The following is a 27,852-nucleotide window of genomic DNA, read 5'->3' as shown; positions in this document are numbered from 1 at the left end:
ACAGTTTATAGATTTTTCAGTAAGTTGCTTTTTCTCGCATATTATTTCTAGTGTTGTCGAAAACCAGGTAAAACTGCATCATCAGGGGAAAACTTGCACGTAACTAATTCAAACTGTTAGCATCGTGATAATTCGATGGCTGATTTACTGAAAAATACTTGTTCCTCAGCAAAGCCTTTTTATGCAGATATGAGAGTGTTCAGTTTTTCTTAGTTCCGCAAGAGATGCAGTAGCTCATAACTAATCCAGTACATCATTGTCATCGCTTATCCATTTAAAGTCTTTTATCCTGATCTGAAATTTTTTTTAAAATTTACAATCGGAGACAAAAGTGACTTCAAAGACGAAAAACACGGGCCGTTACATCGCCAAGACATTCACCATGGAAACTGTGGGGTGCTTCCTATTCCCTACTACTACTAATAATGAATATTTCCTCTTCTAAGTTAACTTCTGCGACACCAGACCTCGCTGATCGTCGTTTGAGTATCGAGCGTGTATCCACGCGGGAAATTGCCTGCGAACCTTTCATCGGCATTATTTCTTTCAAGTGGTGATGATGTTGCTTCCCAATTTACCACCCGCTACTGAAGGTATTCGTCTTCGTCAGGAAAATACGAAGGCGTTCATGAACCAGAGGCCCTTGGGAGACGGAACTCTCGTCATTGCTGAAAGGTAGACTGTCTTCGCTTAGCTTTGCAGTTTCCCGCTGTTGGTAAACTTGTTGGGACATAACAGCTACACATGAAAATGGTTTGTGGGGTCCGTGTAATACCTACCTAAGTAGGTAGTATATGTTACATAAAGCAGAGTTTTGCAAATTCTATGGCTCGGTACTACCTAAGTACCTAGGCTAGTTCGCCTACCAGTTTGCAAGCAATAGGGTAATCATGTAGATACCTACTACCTAGTACTAGGAACTAGGTAGGCCTAGTACGCTAGGTACTACCTAAGTAACCTAGTCTACGCTAGTTCGGTTTTAGTGAGAGTGGTAGTCCTGGAGTATGATGGGAATATCTCTGAACAGAAATCAGGTTAAGTTCATTGTCTCTTTATGTTTAATGTTTGTTGGTGGGGGTGGGGAGGGCAAAGGCCCCTCTGACCAGGTTAGGGAACGCTGCCCTAAGGGAGGTCAGGAAGGTAAGGTCTGGGTAGCTCAGGACATGACTTTCTATGGAAGGTTAGGTTTGTTTATGTCAGAAGAACCTGTTCCCATCATTCTGCTATTGCCCAGTAGCTTACCTAGCCTACTATAGCTAGTCAGTGCCGTACCTAGTAGGTACCTACCTATAGCTACTATTAACTCTGGTAAAAGTCTAGTCTAGACTAGGCTACTTCATTGTGGCAAGTTGGCAAATGATAAGTACTGCAGAATAGGGTAATTCTAGGTAGGCAGCACCTCTGCATGGACAGCAAGGAACATTCCCACGAATAGGACAGCCACTAGGATTTATTGATGTATTAATTCTTACTGGCGTTGCAACAACGACAGCCACTAGGAATTGGAGCATCAATTGTTTCTTGCTGTGGTTAGTACCAGGCCCTGGGGGTTAGCTAATTACAGTCAACCCCCAAAACATAACGGCATATTTGTAATAAGCAACCCAATTACTAGGTATTGGAAGCTGAAATTTCCAAAGAAGTAGTACTACCCGACGCAGAGTTAGTATTACCCATATCTACCCAGAATAGGTAGTTTATTTGTGCACATGATTGTTATCCAATGGGGGGTTCCAAGGTAGGCAAAGCCTCATTGGCTAGGGTAGGACTCGGCATCTTAGGTTAAGGTTAGCTTATGGGATACATCCTAACCAAATTCAAAGTGCTTAATCCTTACCAGACCTAGAGCACCACAAGTCATGAAAGTGAAATACAGAATCTCATTTTGATATAACCTTGTATACCAGGTCATAACTGTATTTAGAGGGCATCATAGTATATGATATGCCTATTTTTTAGGTGTATCAGTATTTCCAAGTAAAGTTTTGATTGTAATGTTTTTTAATTCCAATACCTAATTATTTTACAAATTGTATAAAAGTAGTACCTAAATGGATCCTTTTAGATAAATTCTCATGGGGGAAACACCGCTTTGGATCCATCGTCATCGGGTGGATCTGCCTTATTCACTCAATATTTAATTGATGAAACAAGAATACAAGTACATCTTTAAGCATACCATTCATAAGATTGGAGTTTCGTCAACATAATGTGATATGTGAAAGCGCCATATGAACTAAAATAGGCATGTGAGGTCTTCGTAAAATATGTTTTCAAGGCAGTTTTTAAATCCAATATGGCGTCCACCGACTGAGGTGCCATTTGTAACTAGCAAGGATCCAACATCTTTCCCAGCCTTCTCAGCACTCATTGGAACAATGTTAGCATATATATGTAATGTTTATTAATCTTACTCAAGATTGCAGTTGTAATCAGCACAATAAAACAACATTTTGTTGTCTATATTAGTGAAAATCTGAAACTTCTTATTCCTGGGGTCTTGGTTTGAACTGAAATTCATTTTTACTTGTAATCAGTGTATCCTTACTGTCATCACAACTGAAACTCCACAGTGCTTATTTGATTGTAATTACAGTAGGACCTCGATAATCGTGGGGGGATAGGGCCCAGAACCCCCGTGATAAGTAAATACCCGTGTTATCCTGGTACCCCCCGTCAAAAATTGCTTTAAACTGCCTACTTTAATAATTAACCCACCCAAGACCACTATTCCAATGTTTATAACTGCCTACTTTAGTTCAAGCACCAAATATGTCTTCAACTATCACCTTAAACTAAATTCAAGACATTTTCAAAGTTATTTTACATTAGCCTTAAAAATACGTATATGTAGTATACATACTATACTGTACAGTGGGGCTCAAATCTCATGCGACATGATTCTTTTTGTATCGTCCATATTCTCAGACTCAACGTGATGTTGCCAAGTAGTGCTATTATTTTTCTTTTTATATTTGTAATGTCATTCATGTCGAAAAGTTTGTGAATTCACAGCTAGCCTTATTTTCCTTATGGTTAAATAGATATGATCCCTTTTATGCATTGGTATATTTCTTAATTTGTGTGATTTGAATCTATTTTTTATTTTTTTTATCTTTACGTTGCTTAGTTCAAAGTGCGGTGTGATAAGGTTAGCGGTGCCAGCAATTAAAGCACACTTAACATGCTCCTCGGACTGGTCAACATAACCACGTCTGCAGCATTATGACAGTGGACCTTATAAGCTTAACAGTCATAACAACAATTTCAAAGTAGGAATATGAATTAAAACAAGTTTTATTTTAATGTTGAAGTTTTCGGCTGCGTTTAAGCTGCCTGTATGTTGGAAAAATTTTTATATAGGCCTAAAAAAATAATTTAAGCCATCTGAGATGTAATCTGTTACTAATTAATTTATTTGTAGAGATTACCTGTTCTTTGAGGAATATGAATTACTACTAGTTTTCTTTGAATGTTGAAGTTTCAGGCTGTGTTTAAGCTCCCTGTATGTTGCAAAATTATTTATAGGCCTAGAAAAATAATCTAAGCTTTCTGAGATGTAATCTTTACTAATGTTTTTATTTTTAGAGATTACTTGTTCTTTGAAGAATAAAAGATGCTAATGATTTTGGTTATATGGTGAAGATGACTATTAATCGAAATATCATACGTATGGAACACTTGTTTTTCAACTGGTTTACAATCTTATTTTCTGAAAAGTCCTGCTTTTGGTGTATATATAATTTTTTCTTTCATAAGTTGGCTTGAAGTGCAAGAATGTAGATAACCTCATTTGCTTTCTGGCCAGAAATTGTTAATATAGATATATGGATGTTAAGTGTAAAGTAAATCAATCTAACACCTAGGCCTAGGAATAATATCTTTGCTTTGACAAATAGGCAAATATTAGCTAGTATGCTATCATTTTTGAAATATTTAAGAAAGATAACGAATAATTATGTATGAAAATCCAAATATTCCTTTAACACATATAAAGTAAATGTTTTCAAGATAATTTGATGGTCGCTACTCATTGTAGACTTACTTATATACCAGGTGGCTGTTGTTGCACCGACACTAATGATACTCACACATGCTTCCCTCACACGTTGCTATAGGTGGGCGCATTCTACTTTCGTATATACATATTTTCATTTTTTCAGCGTTGAGGGTAAAAGCAATCAAATAGAACTATTTCATATTTTATGTTTGCTTTGGAAGCATTATTAATGTTACGAAAATTTATTTCGATTTTTATTTATTTATTTATTTAACATTTGAACTGAGGTTTGATGGCGACTTCGTTTTGGTCAAATGCTTCAGCAATGAGTGAACGAGAGTTTTGAAAAGGTTTCGTAAGTTTTTCTGAAATTTGGCTACACGTGACATTTTCTTACAATTTTAAATATATGACAGATTTCACTCTTATGATACATATTATGGCCCTATTGTACTTGAAAATCGTGTTTTCGCATTGAAATAGTAGATAAATATGGAGCACTCTAGGTTGCTAGCAAGTGAATTTTGAACGAAATCCTATGGAGTCATATCGCATGAGATTTGAGCATCACTGTACATATGTAGCCTACTAGCCTAAGGATTACATCTAGAAGCCTACGTTCGCATGTGCTCGAACGCCACCCACTTCAGTAACAAAACAAAACGGCTCCCTTGTTTACTTTATGCCTCCAACATTAAAGGACATGATGGCGGCCATTCAAGCCCTTGGTCAATGGGTAGAATCCCTTGCAGAAGACAGGGAGAAATTATGGTCTAATGTAAGAGATCTAAAAGTGACAAGTGATACAAAAATTAGTGCAAGTGCGGTGGAGGGTGCAGCCGCTCGGATCTGTCGTGCTCCTAGTCCTAGACCTCTTCCAAGCTCACCAACCCCTGTGAGAAGGAAAGTCGACAGACGAAGGGAGGCGAGAGGTTTTAGCTTCCAAGCGGTCATCCCCTCGAGCGTACCTGTTGACGAGCCCCAGGACGAAACATGACGTCGCTACTTCCGTTATGGGACGATCGGAAGAAGGGAATGATGACTTTCCCCCCTTCTCCTTTTGATCCGATAGAAGAGTTTTCCGACGAAGAGGATCGGAAAGATCAGCATCCTTTGTCGGACTTAAAAAGGCTCATGAAAGCTTTCACGTAACTGTTTCCGGAAAACTTTATTCCTGCTGCTCCTCGTTCCCCACCTTCAGAGTTCACGCTAGGGAAGGCATCTAAGAAGTCCAACTTTACGAAGATGGTTTTATCACGCTCTTCCAAGAGAGCGTTGAGAATAATGAAGGATTGGATGGACACTAAGAGAGACCAAGGAAAGACAGTTTTCATACAATCAACTTACCTGTCAGATATATACATAGCTAAGACTCCGTCGTCCCCGACAGAAATTCAAATTTCGCGCCACTCGCTACAGGTAGGTCAGGTGATCTACCGGCCTGCCCTGGGTGGCAGGACTAGGAACCATCCCCGTTTTCTATCATATTTTCTCTGTCGCCGGTGGTATCAACATTGTTGTTATTACCTCCTGACTTAGATTCATTTTTCAACATTTGATCAACGTTTTTTTTTCGGCTTTTTGGTGACGTATTTAGATCGTGTTTTGGCATTCGCTACTGTGGACTGTGTTTGGAATAACTCTTTTGGATTTTTCTCAGTATGTCTGATTCTAATGTGAGTGTGAGAATGTGTGTGAATGTAGGCTGCAGGGTGAGGATACCGAAAGCTTCGGTTGATCCTCACACTGTATGCCGTAAATGTAGGGGGGTTCAGTGTTCTGCTATTAACACTTGTAAGGAATGCGAGGGTTTGAATGCAGAAGAGTGGAAGACTTTGACTTCTTATTTGAAGAAGTTAGAGAGGGATAGAGTTAGACGACTAAAAGGTGTGAGTTCAAGGCCTATTGAGCCTTTCACGGATAATTCTAACCCTACTACTGTAGATTCTCCCCTATAGATCTCATTCTCAGAGTGTCTTTTCGGATTCGGCATCGGAAATCGCCAATCTGAAAGCGACTATTAGAGACATGAAGTCCAAGATGGCTGACTCGAAAGGTAAGGCTAGTGATAGTGAACATTTTAGTGAAGTGAGTCCTATCAGTGTTGTGGAGGGGGCGTTTGATCGTCCCTGCGGCGCTCCCAGGCCTAGACCTCTTCCAAGCTCCCATGCCCAGAGGAGAAGGAAAGTCGAAAGCCTTAAGGAGGTCGTGGGGAATCCCCAACGTCAGACGTCCCTTCAGCTAGCTCTGCTTCATGGCAGCCAGCTCAAGGGCGCTATAGGAAAAGCGTCCTTCGCGAGTGTTTCTCGTCCTCTCCCTCTCCCTCACCTAACGAGGGTGGAAGGAGTCGAACTTATCGAGACCGCTGAAGCGTCATATGAAGCAAGACATTGATTCGAGCCCAGAGCGCTTCTCGGATGACGCCCCGTCTGCTATTAAGAAGGCGAAGGTGGCGTCAGCGTCACCTGACGCTTATGAGGAAGTACCCCATCATGCTTCTTCCCCGAGTGATGACGAGAGGCGTCATGATGCACTAGACGTGGGAGAAGCGTCAAGAGAGATAATTATGGCGGTTCAGGAACAAACTGTCATCTCGTTGTGGGATTTTTGTTTTAGCGCCCGTCGGAAGGACGTGACGCTTCCAATTAAGAAGTCTCGTCCTCTCTCACCTGCTCGAAGAGAGAGTGTTGTAAGACAAGAAAAACGAAAGACGTCTTTTAGAAGTGAAGCGTCATTTCAAGCGAATCTGAGACGTGACGCTCCATCCAAGATTGTGACGCCGAGTAGGACGCCCTTAGAGAGCGGAGCGTCTTCCAGACGCGAAGCGTCATCAAGACGTCAACAAGAGACGTCATACATGACGCTCGGAGAGCGGGAAGCGTCCATACAAGACGTCCTTCTACAGTGCAAGAGAAGCCGCAGGTTGTGACGCCTTCCAAGTCTATTAAAACGGGAAAAGGAAAGAGTTTCATTCCCTTAGCCCCTCTCCTATCAGGAGTTTGTCTCCTCCAGAAGAGGAAAGTTCAGAAAGGAGAACGGAAACTCAGATATATCCCGAGTTGGAGGAAAACTCGGATGATGACGATCATGGAAGAGAGGGCTTGTCCAACTATAAGGTGTTGACTACCCTGCTTCTTGAGGAATACGGAGACGAGTTGACTCCGGCTGCTCCTCCTTCTCCACGCTCGCTCTTTTCTAGTGCGAAGGCGAAGAAGCCCTCGTCTTTTCTGAAGATGAAGCCCACCATCTCGATGAAGCGGGCTTTACACGCTTAGACTCCTGGATGAAGTCGAAGAAAGACTTAGTCAGGACAGTATTTTTGCATGCCTCCAGCAAAGGTTAGCTGGGAAAAGAGGCATATGGTACAAGACGGGGGAGATATGGGTATCGCTCTCCCTTCTACAACAGAGGCAGATTTTTTCGACGTTAGTTGACGCTTCAAGGCGTCCAAGTCTCAATTCTGCTCGAATTACATGGAGTATTTCAGAACTGGATCATCTCCTCAAGGGACTCTTCCATGTATTGGAAGTCTTCAACTTCTTGGATTGGTCCCTTGGGGTGATGTCCAAGAAAGCTCATGATTCAGAGGGAATCGAACCTGAAGCCCTGTTATGCATTTTGTCTTGCATCGACAAAGCGGTACAGGATGGATCTTTTGAAGTCTCTTCATTATTTGGAGCAGGTCTTTTAAAGAAAAGGACGGTGTATGGCGCCTTCTTAACAAAGGCAGTCTCGCATGCTCAGAGGGCAGCTCTACTGTATGCACCTCTGTCTGGCTATTTGTTCCCTTCTCAGATAGTGAAGGACGTGGCTCACTCTTTAACTGAGAAGGCGACGCAGGATCTTCTGACGCAGTCGGCTAGGAAGAAGAAACCTGCTTTAGTTTCTGACAAGAAAGAACCCAGCACTTCTATGCAGCCCTTTCGAGGTGGTCCGATCTCCAGACCTCCCGCAAGAAGGAAGGCTCCAGAGAAGAGAGGTAGGTCCGCCTTTCGTCCCTTTAAAAAGGGAAAATGAAAAATTTCTCCTCCAAGCACCAGTAGGTGCCAGGCTCCTGCGACGCTCCCAGGCCTAGACCTCTTCCAAGCTCACGAGCTCAGAGGAGAAGGAAAGTCGAAAGCCTTAAGGAGGTTGTGGGGAATCCCCAACGGTCAGACGTCCCTTCAGCTAGCTCTGCTTCGTTGCAGGCGGCTCAAGGGCACTATAGAAAAAGCGTCCTTCGCGAGGGTTTCTCGTCCTCTCCCTCTCCCTCACCTAAACGAGGGTGGAAGGAATCGAACTTGTCGAGACCGCTGGAGCGTCATATGACGCCTGACATGGATTTCTAGTTCCAGAAGCGTTTCTCAGATTGACTCTAGTACGCTTCTAGCAAGAAAGCGAAGGGGGCGTCAGCGTCACCTGAAGTGTACGCGGAAGTACCTTTTCCTTCTTCCCCACCGAGTGATGACGAAAGACGTCATGCACTGGACGTGGGAGAAGCGTCAAGAAAAATCATTATAGCAGTTCAAGAGCAACTGTCATCTCGAGTGGGAGTTTTAGCGCAACGTCGGAAGGACGTGACGCTTCCAATTAAGAAGTCTCGTCCTCTCTTACCTGTTCAACGACAAGCGTCATACAGACGGGAAACGGCTAAACGTCTTACAGAAGCGTCTAGTGCGAGAGCGAGAACAGGTGCTTACGAGAGTTTCGTAACGCCAGAGAGACGTAAGACGTCTTTTAGACGCGAAGCGTCATTGGAAACGGAGCATAGACATGACGCTCCGTCCAATATTATGACACAAGTAGGACGCCTTTGGAGAGCGGAGCGTCTTCCAAGCGCGAAGCGTCATCGAGACGTCAGCAAAAGACGTCATCCATGACGCTTGGCAAACGAGAAGCGTCATGTAAGCATGAAGAGTCTTCTAAAAAATTCTAGAGAAGCCGAAGCTTATGACGCCTTCCAAGACTATTAGAGCGGAAGAGGAAGGATTATCATTCCTTAGCCCCTCTCCTGTTAGGAGTTTGTCTCCGCAAGAAGAAGAATGTTCGGAAAGGAGAGCGGAGACGCTTTTAAATCCCGAGTTAGAGGAAAACTCGGATGACGAATATAGTGGAAGAGAAGGTCTGTCTAACTAGAAGTGTTTGACTACCCTTCTTCTTGAGGAGTACGGAGACGAGTTGACGCCCAACACCACCGCACTTGCCTACATTCGGAAACAGGGAGGGACGCACTCCTCGTTCCTTTACGAGCTCACGAGAGACCTATTACTTTGGACGTCTCACAGGAACATCTCCCTGATGACAAGGTTCGTACAGGGAGTAAGGAATGTGAGGGCGGACAGGCTCAGCAGTAGGAACCAGGTCCTTCATACAGAATGGACTCTACACGAGGAAGTGTGTCTCGATCTCTGGTCTCTGTGGGGAACTCCTCATGTGGAGTTCTTCGCAACATTCATTTCAAAAAAGGCTCCCAGTGTTTTGCTCGGTCGTGGAAGATCCAAGAGCACTTATGGTAGATGCCTTCCTGCTAAATTGGTCTCGAGTAGACGTTTATGCTTTTCCCCCATTCAAAATCCTGGGGTTAGTAATGAAAAAGTTTGTGGCGTCAAAGGAGACGAGGATGACGTTAATAGCCCCCTTTTGGCCGGCCCAGGAATGGTTCACGGAGGTGGTAGAGTGGATCGTAGACTTTCCAAGATCCCTACCAGGAAGGACGGATCTTCTCATACAACCGCACTTCAAGAGGTACCATCAAACCTCTCCGCTCTCGCTCTGACTGCCTTTCGACTATCGAAAGACTTGTCAGAGCGAGAGGCTTTTCTCGCGAAGTAGCAAGCGCGATCGCGAGAGCACGCAGAACCTCCACTACGAAAGTATACCAATCGAAGTGGGAGGTATTTAGAAGGAGGTGTAGATCCAAGAAGTTGTCCTCCTCCACTACCTCTATAGCGGAAATTTGAGGATTTCCTGCTATTCCTGAGAGAAAAATCTCATCTAGCCGTATCCACAATAAAGGGATATAGAAGTATGCTCTCGGCTGTATTCAGGAACAGAGGATTAGATCGGGCAGATAATGAAGATCTCCACGATCTCATAAGGTCTTTTGAGACTTCAAAGTCTAAGGAACCAGTACCTCCGAACTGGAACCTAGACGTAGTTCTAAAGTATCTGTCATCGGAAAGATTCGAACCTCCTCATCGGGCATCGTTTAGAGACATTACCCGAAAATGCCTATTCCTATTATCTTTAGCTACGGCAAAGAGAATTAGTGAATTGCAGGCTCTGCAGGATGAAGTAGGATTCAAGGGAGACTCAGCGATTTGCTCGTTTAAGACCCTGTTTTTAGCGGAAAACGAGAATCCTACGAATCCCTGGCCTAAGTCATTCGAAGTCAAAGGCATGTCGAGTCTCGTAGGCAGAGAAACAGAGAGGTCTCTCTGCCCTGTTAGAGCTCTGAAGTTCTACCTTCAGAGAAAGCATCAAATGGGAGGCTCTAGACAAGGTCTTTGGTGCGCGGTAAAGACCCCACAAGACTGATGTCCAAGAATGCGCTGGCATTCGTTGTAAGAAACGTCATTACAGACACTCATAAGGCCTGTCCTGACGAACAGTTACAACTGTTGAGAGTAAAAGCTCATGAAGTGAGAGCTATAGCGACGTCTCTCTCGTTTCATAAGAATATGTCGTTAAAAACATAATAGATACGACATTTTGGAGATGCGACTCAGTATTTGCATCTCATTACTTGAAAGACGTGCGTGTGACATATGAGAAGTGTTTTTCTCTAGGTCCTTTCGTATCGGCGGATACGATTCTGGGTACGGGAGCCGACACCAATCCTTAAAATGTATATACTTTTCTTCTTTTTGGATATGGTCGAGTCTCTTCGAACAATAGAGGACTTAGGCTAGCACGGGCGGCCGTCTATGTTGTTCAGTAAGAGAATTCTTGTCATATCCAATTAGTTGAGTATAATTTTTTTTTTGAAAATTATGTATGTGTGCGTAGTGGTTTTGAGTTACGATTGTTGTGACGAGTTCGGGGATAACTCTTAACAATCTGTAGTTCTAACATATGGTTAGGATCAGGTGGTCGGGATTGGTTGTGTGCTCCTTCATAAGGTGTATTGTCATATAAGTGGATCAGCACCCATTGACAAAGTCCTTTTAGGCTCTGCCGAGTAAGTGGGTAAGACCCCATCGGCAGACCCACAAGAACTCTTGGCCATAGATCATATATCTCGCTAAAGTTTCTTGAGGTGATGCAGACTACTGGGCAAACACCCACGAAGTCTACCACCTATCAGGTAGGAACCAAGGTTTTATTTATACCTACAACATATGTTGTTTACCTGTCTATTCCATATAGAAGCTGTCTCTTACCCTCCACCGAAGGGTGCCAATCAGCTATGTATATATCTGACAGGTAAGTTGATTGTATGAAAATGAGATTGTTATGCTTACAACAAAAGGTTTCATACATACTTACCTGGCAGATATATACAATTAAAGGCCCACCCAGCCTCCCCGCAGGAGACAGGTGGAAGAGAGAAAATATGATAGAAAACGGGGATGGTTCCTAGTCCTGCCACCCAGGGCAGGCCGGTAGATCACCTGACCTACCTGTAGCGAGTGGCGCGAAATTTGAATTTCTGTCGGGGACGACGGAGTCTTAGCTATGTATATATCTGCCAGGTAAGTATGTATGAAACTTTATTGTAACATAACAATATCATTTTCTCATTTCCTCCGGCCAGATTAGCGTCCAGGTCTAGTATCTGGTATGAGACTGGAGAAGCTCTCGGTCTGGGAGTTCCCGCCTCTTCCCAGGGGGACTTCTCGAGTCTTGTGGACGACGGCCATGGGAAAAACGAAGGTTTTTTGGTCTACCTCTGAAATGGACCACCTCCTCAAAGGAATTTTCAGAGCCTTCGAAGCATTTAATTTCCTAGACTGGACTCTGGGAGCTTTTGGGAAGAAAATAAAATCCTTCAAGTCCGCTGATACAGAAGAGCTTGTACATCTCATGTCATGTATTGACAAAGCTCTACAAGATGGATCAAACGAATTAGCGGCACTTTTCTCTGCGGGAATCCTTAAGAAAAGGGCCCAAATGTGTTCTTTCCTTTCGAATAGGGTCACACCCATTCAAAAAGCGGAACTAATGTTTGCTCCCCTTTCCGCACACCTTTTCCCGCAAGAGTTGGTGAAGGAAGTCTCCTCTGCCTTAGCCCAAAAGGCCACGCATGACTTGATGACGAAGGCAGCGAGGAAAGTTCTGCCAGCAAGTTTTGTGACTCAAAAGGTCAAAGAAACTGCTCCTGTGTCTCGAGTTTCTCAGCCCTTTTGAGGTAGAGCCCTCAGTAGAAGTAACACGAGACCTACGGGAAGGAGTGCAAAGAAAAGAGGCTTCAGACAGGGGCGAAGCAGGGTCTGACGGCACACTTCTTCAGACAGCGGTAGGAGCCAGGCTTTCCAACTTCGGGGAAGACGTTTCCTTCACTCTCTTGACTAGAGAACGAAGAGTATCGATTTCCAATCCTTATTCTCATTCCTCGAAGGGAAAAGAATTTAGGATGGAAGTCGTTGTAGAGAAACCTACAAATTTAATACGTATATTACCCTCTCGACATGATTCTGTTAAGCAGTTGAATTGTCCGGGGTGTAGGCGCATACCGTAGTTAATTCTATGGATTGTGACCGAGACGACTAGTTTCCTAATTGAACTGCAACTCGGGACTGTCTGCAACTTCCCAGGAGTTACCAGTTTCGATTTTAAGATACTTATGGTATTGTCACGACAACACCACCTCAGCTATTGTATTTACCGAAATCCATTTCGTTTAAATATAATTGCTCGAGCGTATTTTTTTTTTAACGCTCGATGATTCTAGCCGAACGCATTCCTTCGTGGAATGGATTACCTGGCAACTCAGGCTGACGAATGAGCGAGAACTAACTGTGTATTGGACTGCAGATGACAGCCCAGTACCAGCTGGCTCTCCGAGATGCACGGTCGCTTTATATCTCTCTCCCCTACAATGATTGACTACTGAACCGTACTACTGTGATTGTCTGCCCAACAATCACAGACTTAGGTCTCTGATTAACGGGGATTCTCGCATACATGAATGACATCTACTGCATCGCCTTGGACATTGCAAGAATTTCCAGCAGAGATATATCTTGGACTCTTTCATCTTTCTGTTTACCGCATGGTAACAGAAGTCTGTACTAGTCTCCCACTGCATCGCATTGCGATAATGCGGAATGATTTCTTCAGACATCTGAGTTTGTCTCCAAAATATCTCGTATTCGTAGGTGTGCAATTGTTCAGTGTTCACCCCAAATTAACAGATGTATACGGAAGACATCGCCTGCTCCCCGACCTGCCAGCTCTACTTCCAAATGATCAGCCCATGAGAAGCAGTACTCCCTGTGTTTTTCATTACTGAAAAACGCCCCGCTTTTATTGCAACTACAACTCCTCACCGGACAACAATGAAATAGCGGTTAGCGTTTTCAGTCCTTTGTAAGCACAGGTTCAGAATCTTGAGATTCCTTCTCTCGATTCGGCTGTGAAGACGTAGGTTGCATTCACTTTCCACCTTCGTCTTCAACGGAACATAGTGTTGTTTCTCCGTAACTGAGATTCAACTACTATGAGAATGTCTTGCCATCAGGGGCCTTGGTCTCTAGAAGGCAATTGACTTTCGCCTGTTAGGCACATTCCTTAAGAGAATCATCACCTCGCCGTCCGGCATCGGTGACAAACAAATAAACAATTTGTATGGTCTCTCGCCATAACCCTTTAAAAGGCGAAGGTCACGTGACTTGCCCGGTGCTTGGACAACTTGCCTCACTACCGAACGCAGTCAGTCGGCAGCTGTCAGAGCGCTCGAGTCAGTTACAATCTAAGCTGTGGACTTAGTTCGGTTGTTCCAGATCAATCATTACTTCGTCCTAATAGATTGTCCCAGTACCCATATCATTGACACCCACCATGGAGTGTCGCTGTCCTATCCACTACCACCGAGAAGAAACTTCTTTGCAATGGGATAGAAGAATGCTAGACACTTCGCTGCAGACGGATAGACCAGTATGGACGACAAGAGAATGGTTCACAGAGGTACTGGAATGGATGGTGGATACCCCCAGAAGTCTCCCTTTGAGAGCAGATCTACTCAAACAATCCCACTTGGAAAGGTATCACCAAAACCTCCAAGCTCTTCAAGTAACTGCCTTCAGACTATCAAAAAACTCACAAGAGCTAGAGGTTTTTTCGAAGGAGGCAGCTAGAGCGATCGCAAGAGCAAGGAGGTCATCCACCGTTAAGGTATACCAATACAAGTGGGAGACATTTAGAGGATTGTGCAAGGACAACTCTGTTTTCCTCTTCCAGTACCTCTGTAACCCATATAGCTGACTTCCTTCTGTACCTTAAGAGGAGTCGTAACTTTTCGACCTCGACCATTAAGGGATACAGAAGCATGGTAGCAGCGGTCTGCAGACACAGGAACTTGGACTTGTCTGACAATAAAGATCTCCAAGACCTTCTCAGATCCTTCGAGACTACTAAGGAGAGACTACAGTCCTCGCCAACTTGGAATCTGGATGTAGCCCTGAAGTTTCTCATAAGTGATAGGTTCGAGCCTTTACAGGAGACATCATTTAAGGACCTCACCATGAAAACTCTTTTCCTAGTTAGTCTAGCTACAGCGAAAAGAGTCAGTGAAATTCATGCCTTCAGCAAAGCTGTAGGTTTCAGACAGGGCAAAGCTATCTGCTCTCTACAGCTGGGATTTCTAGCTAAGAACGAACGCCCTTCTCAGCCCTGGCCCAAAGCATTCGAGATTCCGAACCTGTCGGATATCACAGGTGAGGAAGTAGAGAGAGTTCTGTGTCCGGTAAGAGCTCTGAGGCATTACCTGGAAAGAACGAAACATTTACGTGGCAATTCAGAGGCGCTTTGGTGGTCAGTCAAAAAGCCCTCTCTGCAAATGTCAAAGAATGTGCTATCCTTTTTTATAAGGCATTTAATAAGGGAAGCACATTCGTAATGTAATGAGGTGGATCTCAGGCTACTGAAAGTCAGGACACACGAGGTTAGGGCCATAGCAACCTCTGTAGCCTTTAAACAGAATAGATCCCTTCAAAATATCCTGGACGCAACCTTCTGGAGAAGCAAATCAGTGTTTGCGTCTCACTACCTGAAGCAAGTGCAAGCTCTGTATGAAGACTGCTACACTCTGGGGCCGTTCGTAGCAGCTCATTCAGTAGTGGGAGAAGGGACTACCCCTGAAATCCCATAACCCAATACCCTTTTTCTTACCTTGGAACTATTGAATTTTTATGGTTGTTTGCCTTTCTGTTTTGTGTTAAAAGTTGACGACTTGAAATTACCAAGGGGAACTTCGGAGGTTTGTCCTTAGTTTCTTCTGGTATTTCCTCTTCTCCTTTGCCCTTTTGTTGGCTATCGGACGAAGATAGAAGAGGGGACGTATGGTGTCGTGTTTGAGGGATCTCCTCTCATTTCGGAGGGCGGTGCCCATGGATGTGAGAGGAGTATTACAGGATATAGAGAAGAGAATGGATAAGAGAGACAAAAAGAAAAAGTGTGATTCGCCTTTTTCGTCTTCTTCCTCTAGTTCGGCGCCATCGCTAAGTCCGATAACGTCACGGCGAGCGCCAGTCAAGCGTTGGAGGAGGATTCGGGAGTTCGCGACTGATCCTCGGGCTAAGAGGAGAAGAATCAATTTTTCTTCATCTTCAGACCAAGACTGTCGTATCCAAGTCAGCAGGAAGGTCGGGAAGTCAGTGGCTAGTAAGCACAAGGTTAGCAGACGAAGCCGTTCGCAAGAATCCGAACAAGCGAGAGGCGACGGACTAGCGGCCGATGCGGAGTTGCCAGTTCGGATCGCAAAAACTACGATACCGCTGGTAAAATCGACGTTGGCGGCGAAAGATGCAGCAGAGGATAGAATGCAGGTCCCAGTTTCGCCTGTAAGGCCATTCAAAATACGTACGAAGGACGATAAGGCTCCTATTAAAAGTACGAAGAATAGGGAGTTGGCAACCTCGGCGGATACGTTCGTGGAAGCCAGTGTCCGTCTGGATGAGAGGTTGAGGCTGAGTTCTCCGACGCTCGTAAACGATACCAATACTAATAGAGACGAAGTTATATCTGTCTTAAGGGAGCCTTCATCTTGGAGATCTAGACGAGATTCTCGCTCTAGATCCATGAGCAGAGAAAGAGTGAGGCGTTCTCGTTCCCCTGCTGACTATTTGGGATCGAGCCAACGGCGGCCAGCAAAGATCAAAGAGACCGCGGCCGTGGAATTCCGGGCCGTCTGTCAGAAGATGGGGCGAGACAGTATCCCTTGTGACGGAGAATGGTACATTAGAGCCGGAGGAAGGAGAAAACTAAGAGTTTCTGGCCTCGTATACAGAGGTGATTGATTTGATTTGTCAATTCAATAACCTTTTGGAGAAGACAGAAACACCGGCCAGTATGCTTCCGCCTGGAATTGACATGGCATTTGGATTAAAAAGGGATACCAAGGTGTCGTATGAATTGCCTTGTTCGAGTCATGCGGATTCTGTCTTGCAACACGTAAACGCAAAGACTGCAGGAAAGGATAATTCCTTAAGATCTAATAGATCGTTTAAATTTATTCCCCCTCCAATGATGAAGCAAAGGAAATATTATACGACACCAAAGGTCCCTTTGCTGTCTAGACAAGTGAACCCTAATGTTGTAAGATTAAGGCCTGGATTAACCTTGGATCAGGTTAAAATGGAGTGCCCTTCGATGACGTACCAAGAGGCTGCTACGTTAGAAGCAACAGCTTCTTCTGTCTTTCAGGCTGCTTCTTGGTTAGATCTTTGGTCAACAGCAGTGGCGAAGATTGCATCCTCGGAGGTGACAAGAAAAGTAGTGGATGAATCATTGTTCATTAGATTACTAGTCAGGTTCCAAGGGGATTGCGTACCTGACAAACGTAAGTGCCAATGTTTGGGCAAATATCCTGTTAATGAGGAGAGATGCAGCGTTGGCTAGACTAAGCCGCACTGTGGATTTGGATTCCCTGTTAGCGATGAGGAATGGGGGTATCTTGGAGTCGCAACTGCTGTTGCCAGAGGTCATACTGGAAGAGGCGATAGATAGAAGAAGGATGGACACTAACGATAGGTTGGTGCAGCAGGCAGTTAGGAAAACGTCTAACAGTCAAGCTACTCCTTTGGAGGGAAGACAGCAGCAAATGTCTCGGAAGAAGACAGTGAGACATAACATCCCTAATAGAGCCACAAGACCCTCTTCCCCAAAGAGGCTAACTCATCGGCCCCCTTTCACAATAGAAACAACAGAGGGAGGGGCAGTAGTAAGAGGGAGAGGCTCAAGAAGATAGGATGGGCGCCTCTCATCACTCAGCCACACCAGTGGGGGGTTGTTTGCCTGGCAAATCACTGGAAGGTGTGGCAGGAACTAGGGGCAGAGCAGTGGGTGGTGGATGTTCTCAGGATCGGGTATTTGATCCCGTTCGAGGTAACCCCGCCCCTGACAGATCAGCCATTACCCCACGTCGCTTATGCCCACGAATCTCAGAAGGCCATTATTCTGCAGGACGAAGTGAAGAAGATGATGGAAAAAGGAGCTGTGGAACAAGTATGCAGTCCGTCAAAAGGCTTCTACAGCAGGATTTTCCTGGTACCCAAAGCCAACGGGGAGTGGAGGACAGTAATAGACCTGTCAACTCTGAATCTGTTTATAAGGAAAACCAGTTTCAAGATGGAAACTCCAAAAACGGTTCTACAAGCAGTCAGGATCGGGGACTTTATGCTGACAGTCGATCTAAAGGACGCATACTTTCAGATACCAGTCCGTCAGTCTTCAAGCGCTTCAGTCTTGCAGGGAAAGCTTTCGAATTCAAGGTCCTGTGCTTCGGATTGACAACGTCTCCTCAAGTTTTTACAAGAGTGTTCATTCTCGTGTCGACGTGGGCGCATGCTCAGGGGATCAGGCTAATAAGGTATCTGGACGATTGGCTGGTGATAGCAAAGTCCAGGGAGAAATTACTCAGGGACAGGGCAACCCTCCTGCAGCTTTGTCACAGCATAAGTATTGTGATAAATCAGGAGAAGTCGCAGTTGGATCCAAGTCAACGTTTAGAGTACATATCTGGGAATGGTTATAGACACAACAGAAGCCAAAGTATTCCCGACAGACCAAAGAATAGAGAAATGCAAACAAGTGGTGAATGCCTTTCTGGGAAAACAAACACAGCCAGCAAGACAGTGGCAGGTGGTGCTGGGAATCCTAACCTCCCTGGAGAAGCTAGTACCACAAGGAAGGCTACACCTTCGGTCCCTACAATGGGAGGATGAGGAGTTTTGGCACCAATAGTAGATCACCCGTACGAGCAAATTCCCTTGTCGGCAGAAGTGAAGAAAGACTTGCTGTGGTGGGTGAACGACGACAATCTGACAGTGGGTGTCCCCCTTCAACAATCCTCTCCAGACCTCTTGCTGTTCTCGGATGCGTCACTAGAAGGCTGGGGAGCCTATATGGAGGAGTTGATGGTGTCAGCAAAATGGAGTTGCAAGGACACAGAGAACTCCATATAAACATGCTGGAGTTAAAAGCAGCGTTTCTAGTTCTGCAGGAATTCAGGGAGAGAGTAAAGGGACACTCAGTGGTATTGATGTCAGACAACACCACAGTAGTAGCTTATATAAACAAACAAGGAGGCCTAGTTTCTCGGCAGTTACATGTGATGACAGTTCAATTTCATCAGTGGGCTGTAGAGAACCTGGTAGACATCAGGGCCAGGTATATTCCGGGAAAAAGAAACATAGTGGCCGACAAGTTGAGCCGCAGGGATCAGATTCTGGGAACGGAGTGGTCCCTGCACCAACAGGTAGTGGACAGGATGCTCATGTTGTGGGAAGGACCGATCATAGACCTATTCGCAACCAGGTACAACAAAAAGTTGGAAGTGTATTGTTCGGTAGTCCCAGACGCAGAGGCAGTAGCAGAAGATGCACTACAACACCCTTGGGACAATCTGGACGTGTACGCATTTCCTCCATTTTGTCTAATCCGTCAGGTTCTGAACAGGGTAATGCGGTCTCAGAACCTCAAGATGACCCTGGTAGCTCCGTTATGGCCAAAGGCAGAGTGGTTTCCAGACCTACTGGAACTCCTAATAGATGTGCCGAGAGTTACCCCATGGAGCAACCTACTGTGTCAGCCGCACATGGAGAGGTACCACCAGTCGGTGAAGTCCCTATCGCTTCATGGGTGGAGACTGTCAAGTATCTCCTCCGAGCGAGAGGGTTTTCGCTGAAAGCAGCAACTCAGATAGCAGGAAATATCAGAAAATCATCTGCGACAGTATACTAAGGAAAGTGGTCAGCATACTGTGATTGGTGTCGTAGAGGGAACTTGTCTCCACTCGGTACCACTATTCAGCAGTTAGCAGACTTTCTGATATATCTCAGAACGAAAAGCATATGTCTGTATCTGCAGTGAAGGGGTACAGGGCGGCGCTTAGCCTCAGTGCTACGAATGAAAAGGACCGTGGACATTTCGTCTTCATGGGAGTTGGCCATGCTGATGAGGAGCTTTGAACAGTCATGTCCACCAAAGGAGCTAAAAGCCCCAGATTGGGATCTGACCATGGTACTGAGTAGTCTGACAAAACCCCCCTATGAACCACCCTAAGGCAGTCCACGGATAGGAGCCTGACCTGAAGACAGTCTTCTTATTGGCCCTGGCTTCAACCAAAAGGGTGGGGGAGCTACATGGCCTGTCATATCTCATAAAGCACTCGAGAGGTTGGAGGTCATGGTATTTGAGTTTGTCCCAGAATTCGTGGCCAAGACCCAAAACCCAACAATAGTAGACGGCAGATTCGACTCCTTTACCATACCTTCCTTGGCAGACTTTGTAGACAATGACAAAGATGAGATGCTTCTGTGCCCCGTCAGGGCACTAAGGGAGTACTTAAGAAGAACAAGGCACCTCAGGCCGGGGTGCCGGAGGTTGTTTGTAAGTACAGGACGGAACAAGAAGGAAGTGTCCAGGAATACAATATCGTTTGGCTAAGGGAGACGATCAGAGATGCTTATATGGCAGAAGACAGATGGTCAGATAGCCAGGTGGGAGCGAGAGCTCTGGACATCAGGGGCTTGAGTGCTTCTCTGCATTAGTTTAAGAAGAACATGTCTGTGGATAGAATTCTGAAAGCTGGTGTGTGGAAACGCCAAATAACTTTCACCTCTCTTTATTTGAAAGACGTTGCCCATAGATCCTTGGACACTTTTTCCTTGGGTCCAGTGGTGGCAGCCCAACAAGTGATATAGCTCATCCAGTACCCCTGGCGGGTCAGTTTGCGTCTAGTCTAAGATGAAGGTATGAAAGTAGAATGAATGGGATGACTGGTCTTTCTTTTTTCTTTACTACTTTCTTTCAACTCCTTTAACTAGGGCAATATGGCGGAGAGTCGTCATGTGCTGGAACGGACTAGATGCCGGTGAGGTGGTCAGCCATACTGTGAAGCTATCTTAGGTTATGATATACTTTTCAGTAGCAACACACCCCTCTAGATAATAGGGAAGAGAGGGGTGAAGGTGGATCCAGTTGCAAGGGACAAGAGTAAACCATAGAATGGTATCAACACCCAGTGAGGAAACCAATAGATTCGCTTATATCTTTGGTTCTAGGTTCATTGTCCATTCTCTTAGAATTTCCCTATATATTCGGAAATGGATAAGGTGGCAAACTCCCAGTCCGTTGTAGAGACTTACCTCCCTCCAATAAGTAAGTCTATCCTAATGTTAAGACCGACGGTTTGTTCCGTATATGAACAAATACCAAATTTGTTACTAATTTGTATTTTTCATAACTAACAAACCTGAGGTCTTAACAGGTAAAGGCCCACCTCGAACCACCCCTCTAGCAGTCTAAACTGGGTTAGAAATATAACTGGTGGGTCACAGGTAGCCGTGGGCATTCTGGGTATACATGCCGCCCCTGACCTGGTATAGATGCCAATGTTCCCCTGGGATCTCACCAGGTTTAATTTTAATTCTACCGGTTTCCAGCTTGGCGCCAGTAAATCCTAATGTTAAGACCTCAGGTTTGTTAGTTATGAAAAATACAAATTAGTTACAAATTTGGTATTTTCTTTCTTTTACTGGCTGACAGTGGTGATAGTTGGTTACAGTAGTAGATGGTTGGATATCTCTTCATGTTGACTATCCTAACCTTTGAATTGTACCTGTGACTGGTATCATGCTGTGATATTGGTCCTCAAGTGTGTGTATTGTTCCCCTGCTAGAAGTCATATGTATTCATTTGCCGCTGCTCTCCTGGAGTTTCGTCACTGGACAAAGCGTTAGTTGCTGCCCTGTGATTATTAACTGTTTCTGCTGGTAAATGTACCTCATCCTATAGAAGAAGTCTTACAGAATTTGGAGAAGTCGAGGAGGAAGTAATTGGCTGTCTCTTTGGCTCAACTGCTCCTTCTGGAGCGGAAATTGGACGCTATCTACAAAATATAGTGTCTCAGGAGCCCCAGGAATTCGAACCCAGGTTCGTTCTCCTGCGCTGCTCATTGAACAGAGGCTGTGTCAGGTCTCGTGTTCGGGCCTCTTGTGAGTGTACAACCTCCAAGGGGGGCCATACATCCACAGTCAGTGATTGGTAGTCTTCTCTCCATCATGATAGGGAGCAGGGTGAGAGAAGGGACTGAGCCGCGTTGGTGGCTCGGACCCACCTGTGAAAGCCAGGCATGGCTATTCTTCAGGTGCCAAGATCGATGTTGCTGTTCCTCGGGACAAGGCATCTGAAAGAGATAGGAGGAGGTCCTCTGTATAGTCCTCTTGGTGAGGTTCGATCACAGAGAAGTCATGCGTAGCAAGACGTGACAAGTTCTCTCCAGCTTTTACTGCATTTAACTCTGGTCAACTTTCGCTCGTGTTCGTGCGAACGAAATGGTTGTAGGAAATGAATGCTTCATTTAACAGAGTGAGAACATTGCAAGTTCAGATGAGAGCGGGCAAGAACAGTTAATCCTCCTCTCTTTTTTCCTGTACTTCCTGGTTATACTGGAATGAACAAGGAAATAAGAGGAATTCCATGGAGTCTACTCCTCAGAGTGCAAACCTGAGAGGCTATGTTTTTTTATTCAACCTTAAGAGCTTACTGAACATACGTCAATCAGTTCAGGATGGATAGCACCAAGAGGTTTGAACGTCTCTCCTATGCTACTGTTTTGGGAACAACCAGTTTGGCTTGAACTAATCGTCTTTGGTATCCTGTTATCACCGTAGAAGTCTCCCTTCGGGACAACTTCGCCTTCGCTCTCTTCGTTAGAGAATGAAGGAGGTCTGCTTCCAGTCCTTATTCTTGTCCGTCGAATGAAGAAGAATTGGCTGGAGTGCAATTTTTAGGAACCTGCTAATATACTATAGTAGAATCACATCAGCCGTGCATTTGATGTTTAGGCCAGTCCCTTACGACGCTCCTGATTGGCTGTTGATAAGCCAGTGACAGGGCTGGAAACTCTCAGTCTCCCGAGAGTTCATATAGACAGGATGTATGTTCCACCTCTTCTGAGGGATGCTTTTGAAAGACTTATCCCTCAGGAGAGGTGGAACATACATCCTACCTGTGTGAACTCTCGAGAGACTGAGTTTCCAGCTCCATGATTGGCTTATCAACAGCCAATCAGGAGCATCGTAAGGGACTAGCGTAGACATCAGATGCACTGGTGATGTGAATCTACTACTATAGTACAGTACGGTTCCCAATTACACGAGAATTGAAAAAGTTTGAAATTACACATAGGATGGTGAAAACCCACACATAAACAATTCCACCATTGGGTGCAAGTGTACTGTATAATACAGATATTTCCTTTAAAAAACCTTTTGTATGGAATTTCCTTCAACTATCCTCTGCCAAAAAAACCTTCAAATTCCTGTATATGTCATTCTCTGTGAAGAGTTCTTCATCTGAAGGAAGGCTTTGTGAACCGTTTCAGGTACAGGGGTCATGCGTGTCTTCACTCCCGTTAGGCCTAACAAACTCCGTTATGAGCGCCTATCTCAGTTTCTGAGTTTCTTTGTGCGGCACGTTCACTATGTATTCGTTTTCATATAGATTTATTCTACGATAAAGAAAGAACTGTTGAAAATTCTAAATTTGATATGAAATTACAATTTCTTGTAAAGAAACTATAAAAATTCAAAATTCAACATGAAATGACAGTTTCTTGAAAAGTTTAGATTGAACGATTCTCTCTCTCTCTCTCTCTCTCTCTCTCTCTCTCTCTCTCTCTCTCTCTCTCTCTCTCTCTCTCAAAAATTCAAAATTTGATATGAAATTACAATTTCTTTAAAAGAAATGATAAAAATTGAAAATTCAACATGAAATGACAGTCTCGAAAAGTTTAGATTGAACGATTCTCTCTCTCTCTCTCTCTCTCTCTCTCTCTCTCTCTCTCTCTCTCTCTCTCTCTCTCTCTCTCTCTCTCTAACACATCTGCATCTCTGTTAATTACTTTTACTAGTCATTTTCATCAAAACCTATTTCAACAATAGAAAAAAATAAATAAAATCTGCTTGATGTGGATGATCAGAATACACTTGCAGATCTGAATAATACGTATGGCGATGATGATGATACCAATCATTCTTACACACTGCGCTATGATGTCACAAATGCGTGAGGCGGAGCCTTCCATCTTAGCTAATGGCTGAGCAAGAAATCTTTCTCTCGCATTCCCCCTTGGAGGAATAATAGTTATTTTCCTCCAAGCATCCCCCACCCCTTCTCTCAGATACCAGCAAACCCCCCCCACATCTAAAATACGTACTTGAAAAGATAATAGATTTGATACATTTGCGGCGCATGACTCGCAATTTGAATAGCTTTGCAGATACAGAAAAGCTGTTTTTGAGAACTAACGACCGCATAAAAGGGAAATCGCATAATTCGGGACCAGACTGTATATTTCTCTCGCGACATGCTTCTGTTATCAGTTCCATCGTCCGAGGAGTAGGGGCATATCTATAAGTTAATTCTTCTGGTATGTGACCGAGACGAATAGTACCTTCTCTTAACCCTCTTACGCCTAAGCCCTAAAAACCAAAACGTCTCCCGTATGCCGAGGCGGGTTAGGAGTGAGCGCGGAAGTGGAAAAAATAATTTTTTCAAAAAATCACAGCGCGCTAAGTTTTCAAGATTAAGAGTTCATTTTTGGCTCCTTTTTTTGTCATTGCCTGAAGTTTAGTATGCAACCATCAGAAATGAAAAAAATATCATTATCATATGTAAATAAGGCGATATATGGTAGCAAAAAAAATTCATACATAATTGTATTCAAATCAAGCTGTGCGAAAAACAGGTAAAGCTAACGAGTTACTTTTTTCCGTTGTATTGTACTCTAAATTGCGATCATTTTGATATACTATAACACATTGTAAAACGATCAAAGCAACACAGGAAAAATATTATCACAAAATGATGCATGAATTCGTAACGCGCGGACGTAAAAAATTTTTTTTGTCAAAAATTCACCATAAATCTAAATTTGTATTGTTCTAGAGACTTCCAGTTTGTTTCAAAATGATTGAATATTACGATACTGTAAGAGTTTTAGCTTAGAATTGCAGTTTTCGACCATTTTGGACGAGTTGAAGTTGACCGAATGTCAAAATTTTTATATATATTTTTTTATAGCAAATATTGCGAAAATGAGAAAAGCTACAACCTTCAAATATTTTTTTTTGTATTCATGAATTTGCACACATTTTCACATATGAAACTATAAAATGCCTAATATGAAAAGGAGCAAATATTACGAGAATGTGACGTACGCATTTCGGAGATTTGCGGCCGCGAATCGCCCGCGGAGGGAAAGAAAGTTTTTTTTCAAAATTCACCATAAATCTAAATACTGTGCTAGACACTTCGAATTTGTTTCAAAAAGAAGATAAATGACTGTATATTACTAGATTGTAAAAGTTTTATCTTACAATTGCGTTTTTCGACTTTCGGCAGTCAAAGTTGACCGAACTGTTTTTTTTTTTCTATTTATCGTGATTTATATGGAAATATTTCGAAAAAGAGAAAAGCTTCAACCTTCAATAATTTTTTTGTTGTATTCTACATGAAATTGTGCACATTTTCATATATAAAACTTTATGTAACAGCTAATTTTAAATGGTGCAAACATTTCGACAATCGCACGAAGAAATTTCTGATTTTTTCAGAAGAGTTACCGGGCGGACGTAAGGATTTTTTTTTTTTTTTTTTTTTGTTTTTTTTTTTTTTTTTTTCTCCATAAATTTACCATAAATCAAAATATTGTGCTAGAGACTTCCAATTCATTGCAAAATGAAGGTAAATGATTGAATATTACTAGAATATAAGAGTTTTAGCTTACAATTGCGTTTTTCGACCATTTCTGTAGAATCACTTATTGTTATTTATATGAAAATATTTCAAAACTGATAAAAGCTACAACCATGGGTTGTTTTTTGTTGTATTTTGCATGAAATTGCGCACATTTCCATATATAAAACTTTATGTAACGGCAAATTTAAAATGGTGCAAACATTAGGACAATCGCACGAAAAAATTTATCGGAAGAGTTACCGCGCGGACGTAAGGAAAAAGTTTTTTCATAAATTCACCATAAATCGAAATATTGTGCTTTTACTTTACGTAGTTTTTTTTTCTTTCCATCACCACTTTCAACTTTCTGTTTTTTATCACTTGGTTCTTCCTTTTTGCTTACTCCTGCTAATGCTAAAGGCCTCTTTAAAAAATAACGATCCAAGGAAGATTGCTTCAGCCTACTTTTCACAATGTTCCTGAAACGACTCGGGCAAACATCATCGAACTGCGCAAGCATACGACCTGTGTGAGTCTTTTCGGGGTGTCTTTTTTTCTATAAACGCGTAGTGTTCATTAACGGCTGCCCGTCTTGATAATTATCTACTAATTGTTGCACCTCATGACACTGTTGGCCCTGGTGTCCATCAAAACCCTGTTCAACCAAATGCTCTCTCTGCAACTGATTTGGGTACTGAATGTTCGGCTGCTGACCTTCTACATAAACTGAAGTGCCTTGATTATACTGGTATGCATGTTGTAAATGATTGGTCAACACCCTCTGTTCAGCAGGGAGTGGAGATTCTACCAACCTTGCAAAGTTTCCAGTTATCTCATGAGAGAGACCTTGATCACTTATCCCATGTGAGAGATCTTGGTCACTTATCCCACAAGAGAGATCTTGGTCAATCATATCATATATGTTGTAGCTCAAGAGGTGCTCTTCTTTTTCCATTTTCTGTGAAAAGATATGAGAAATTTTTTTTAAAAATACACATGACACAAACACCATCACAATGTCAACTCTGACTAGTAGATTCAGAAACAGTTGACGATCCCGAAACTAATACCGTGTGCGTACTATAACAATGCTGGTACCGAGTGGCGGAGGCAGGCCACCACGTACATAGATGCATGATGGGAGGGACGCTGGCCAATAGGAGAGAAGGATCTCATGGCCACGACTAGCATCAGGAACCAATGGGAGAGCAGGAGGATAGTGGCGAGTCTGCTAAGTTGGCGGCGTGCGAGTTTCAAAATTGTTATCGGTGGTTCGGGCGAATCTTGGACTTTACAGAAAACTTTTGTATCTTGAAAACTTTTCGTATGTAGAGCCGTTAAATTTTTCGTATTGGCTTTCGTATCTCGAGTTTTTCATAAGTTGAGCCTTTCATATCTCGAGGTACCACTGTATAATGTTTTGATGTGGTTATTTAGTCCATGATTCCCTCCCACCTTCTAATGTCGAATCAGCTGTGTAATTGCTTGGTAAGTCACTTGCGTAAAAATGAAATTTTAGTTTTACATAATACCTACCAAGCAGTTACATAATCAAAGCCCTCCCTTCTCCCCTCAGATGGATGTGATGGCTCAAACAAATTAGAAGGCTCTGCATTATTGTACCTGATAATCCCGAAAGTGGGGGAGTCCTGTTCACCTACACTAGTGATGGCAGTGCCACCGGAAAATTTTAATTTTGGACTGCTGAGGTACAAAGCTTTCAGCTATGTAATTGCTTGGTATTATGTAAAACCTTATTTTATCACAAAAATATCCATTTTAGGATGATAGGCAGTTTGGTGGAAAGGGCCAAAAGAACAAATGGAAAATAAAATTCATATAGGAATGCTACAAAGAACTTAGACTTACCAGAAGCTGTTTAACAGTTTAGGAATTCCATCCAGTATTTGATGTTCCATGTACAATTTAATTACATAGGGTGGGCAGAAAGAATCAAATGCTATTTGCTCTTGGAGTTGAGGTTCACAAATGCATCTGTATCCATAAAAGTGAAAATTAATTTAGGCATAATATTACAAAGTTTTACATACAGTTAACCAATAAATATCCCCACTGATCATTGTTTGGACTTTATCGCGCTGTCATAGCCAGATTTTCACAAGCAATTGCATAATCTGATTTGATCCCTTAGATTATCTTATTGAATAAGACCTAACACTGGTAGTTTTCATCACAACATTGTTAGGTTATTTCATGATTATCACTTCATGATGCTTTGGCATGATGCAACACTTTTTCTCCCTTTTGATATAAATACTAGATGATTATTTCTGTGAAAGTTCCTTATATTTTGTACTCTATATTCTTAACATTTTCCAAAAATAAAATTTTGTGTTTATTACATTATTTCTAAATTGTTTATTGATGTAAGTGTAGATGTGATATTGTTTGTCTGTACTTATCTTGTTTACTAGATTTTTAAGGTAATTTTTGAATGGATGTTAATG

General features: G+C 43.2%; 1 protein-coding gene across 4 annotated transcripts in view; it reads left to right on the top strand.

The window, feature by feature from the left end:
- The first annotated feature begins 426 nt into the window (after positions 1-426).
- LOC135220829 (methylosome subunit pICln-like) overlaps positions 427-27,852 on the top strand; it is a 64,057-nt gene continuing 36,631 nt past the window's right edge. For 3 of the 4 annotated variants that reach the window (XM_064258378.1, XM_064258377.1, XM_064258376.1), the window contains exon 1: positions 427-675. In XM_064258378.1, coding sequence (XP_064114448.1) covers positions 557-675 — 119 coding nt within the window. In that variant the 5' untranslated portion in view covers positions 427-556. The remainder of the gene's footprint in view (positions 676-27,852) is intronic. The other variant, XM_064258375.1, reaches the window with a different exon arrangement.

Source organism: Macrobrachium nipponense, chromosome 2 (genome assembly GCF_015104395.2).
Source record: "Macrobrachium nipponense isolate FS-2020 chromosome 2, ASM1510439v2, whole genome shotgun sequence".
Classification (NCBI taxonomy): Eukaryota; Metazoa; Arthropoda; class Malacostraca; order Decapoda; family Palaemonidae; genus Macrobrachium; species Macrobrachium nipponense.
The sequence above is the reverse complement of the archived record's forward strand: the minus strand, read 5'-3'. Positions and strand labels throughout refer to the sequence as shown.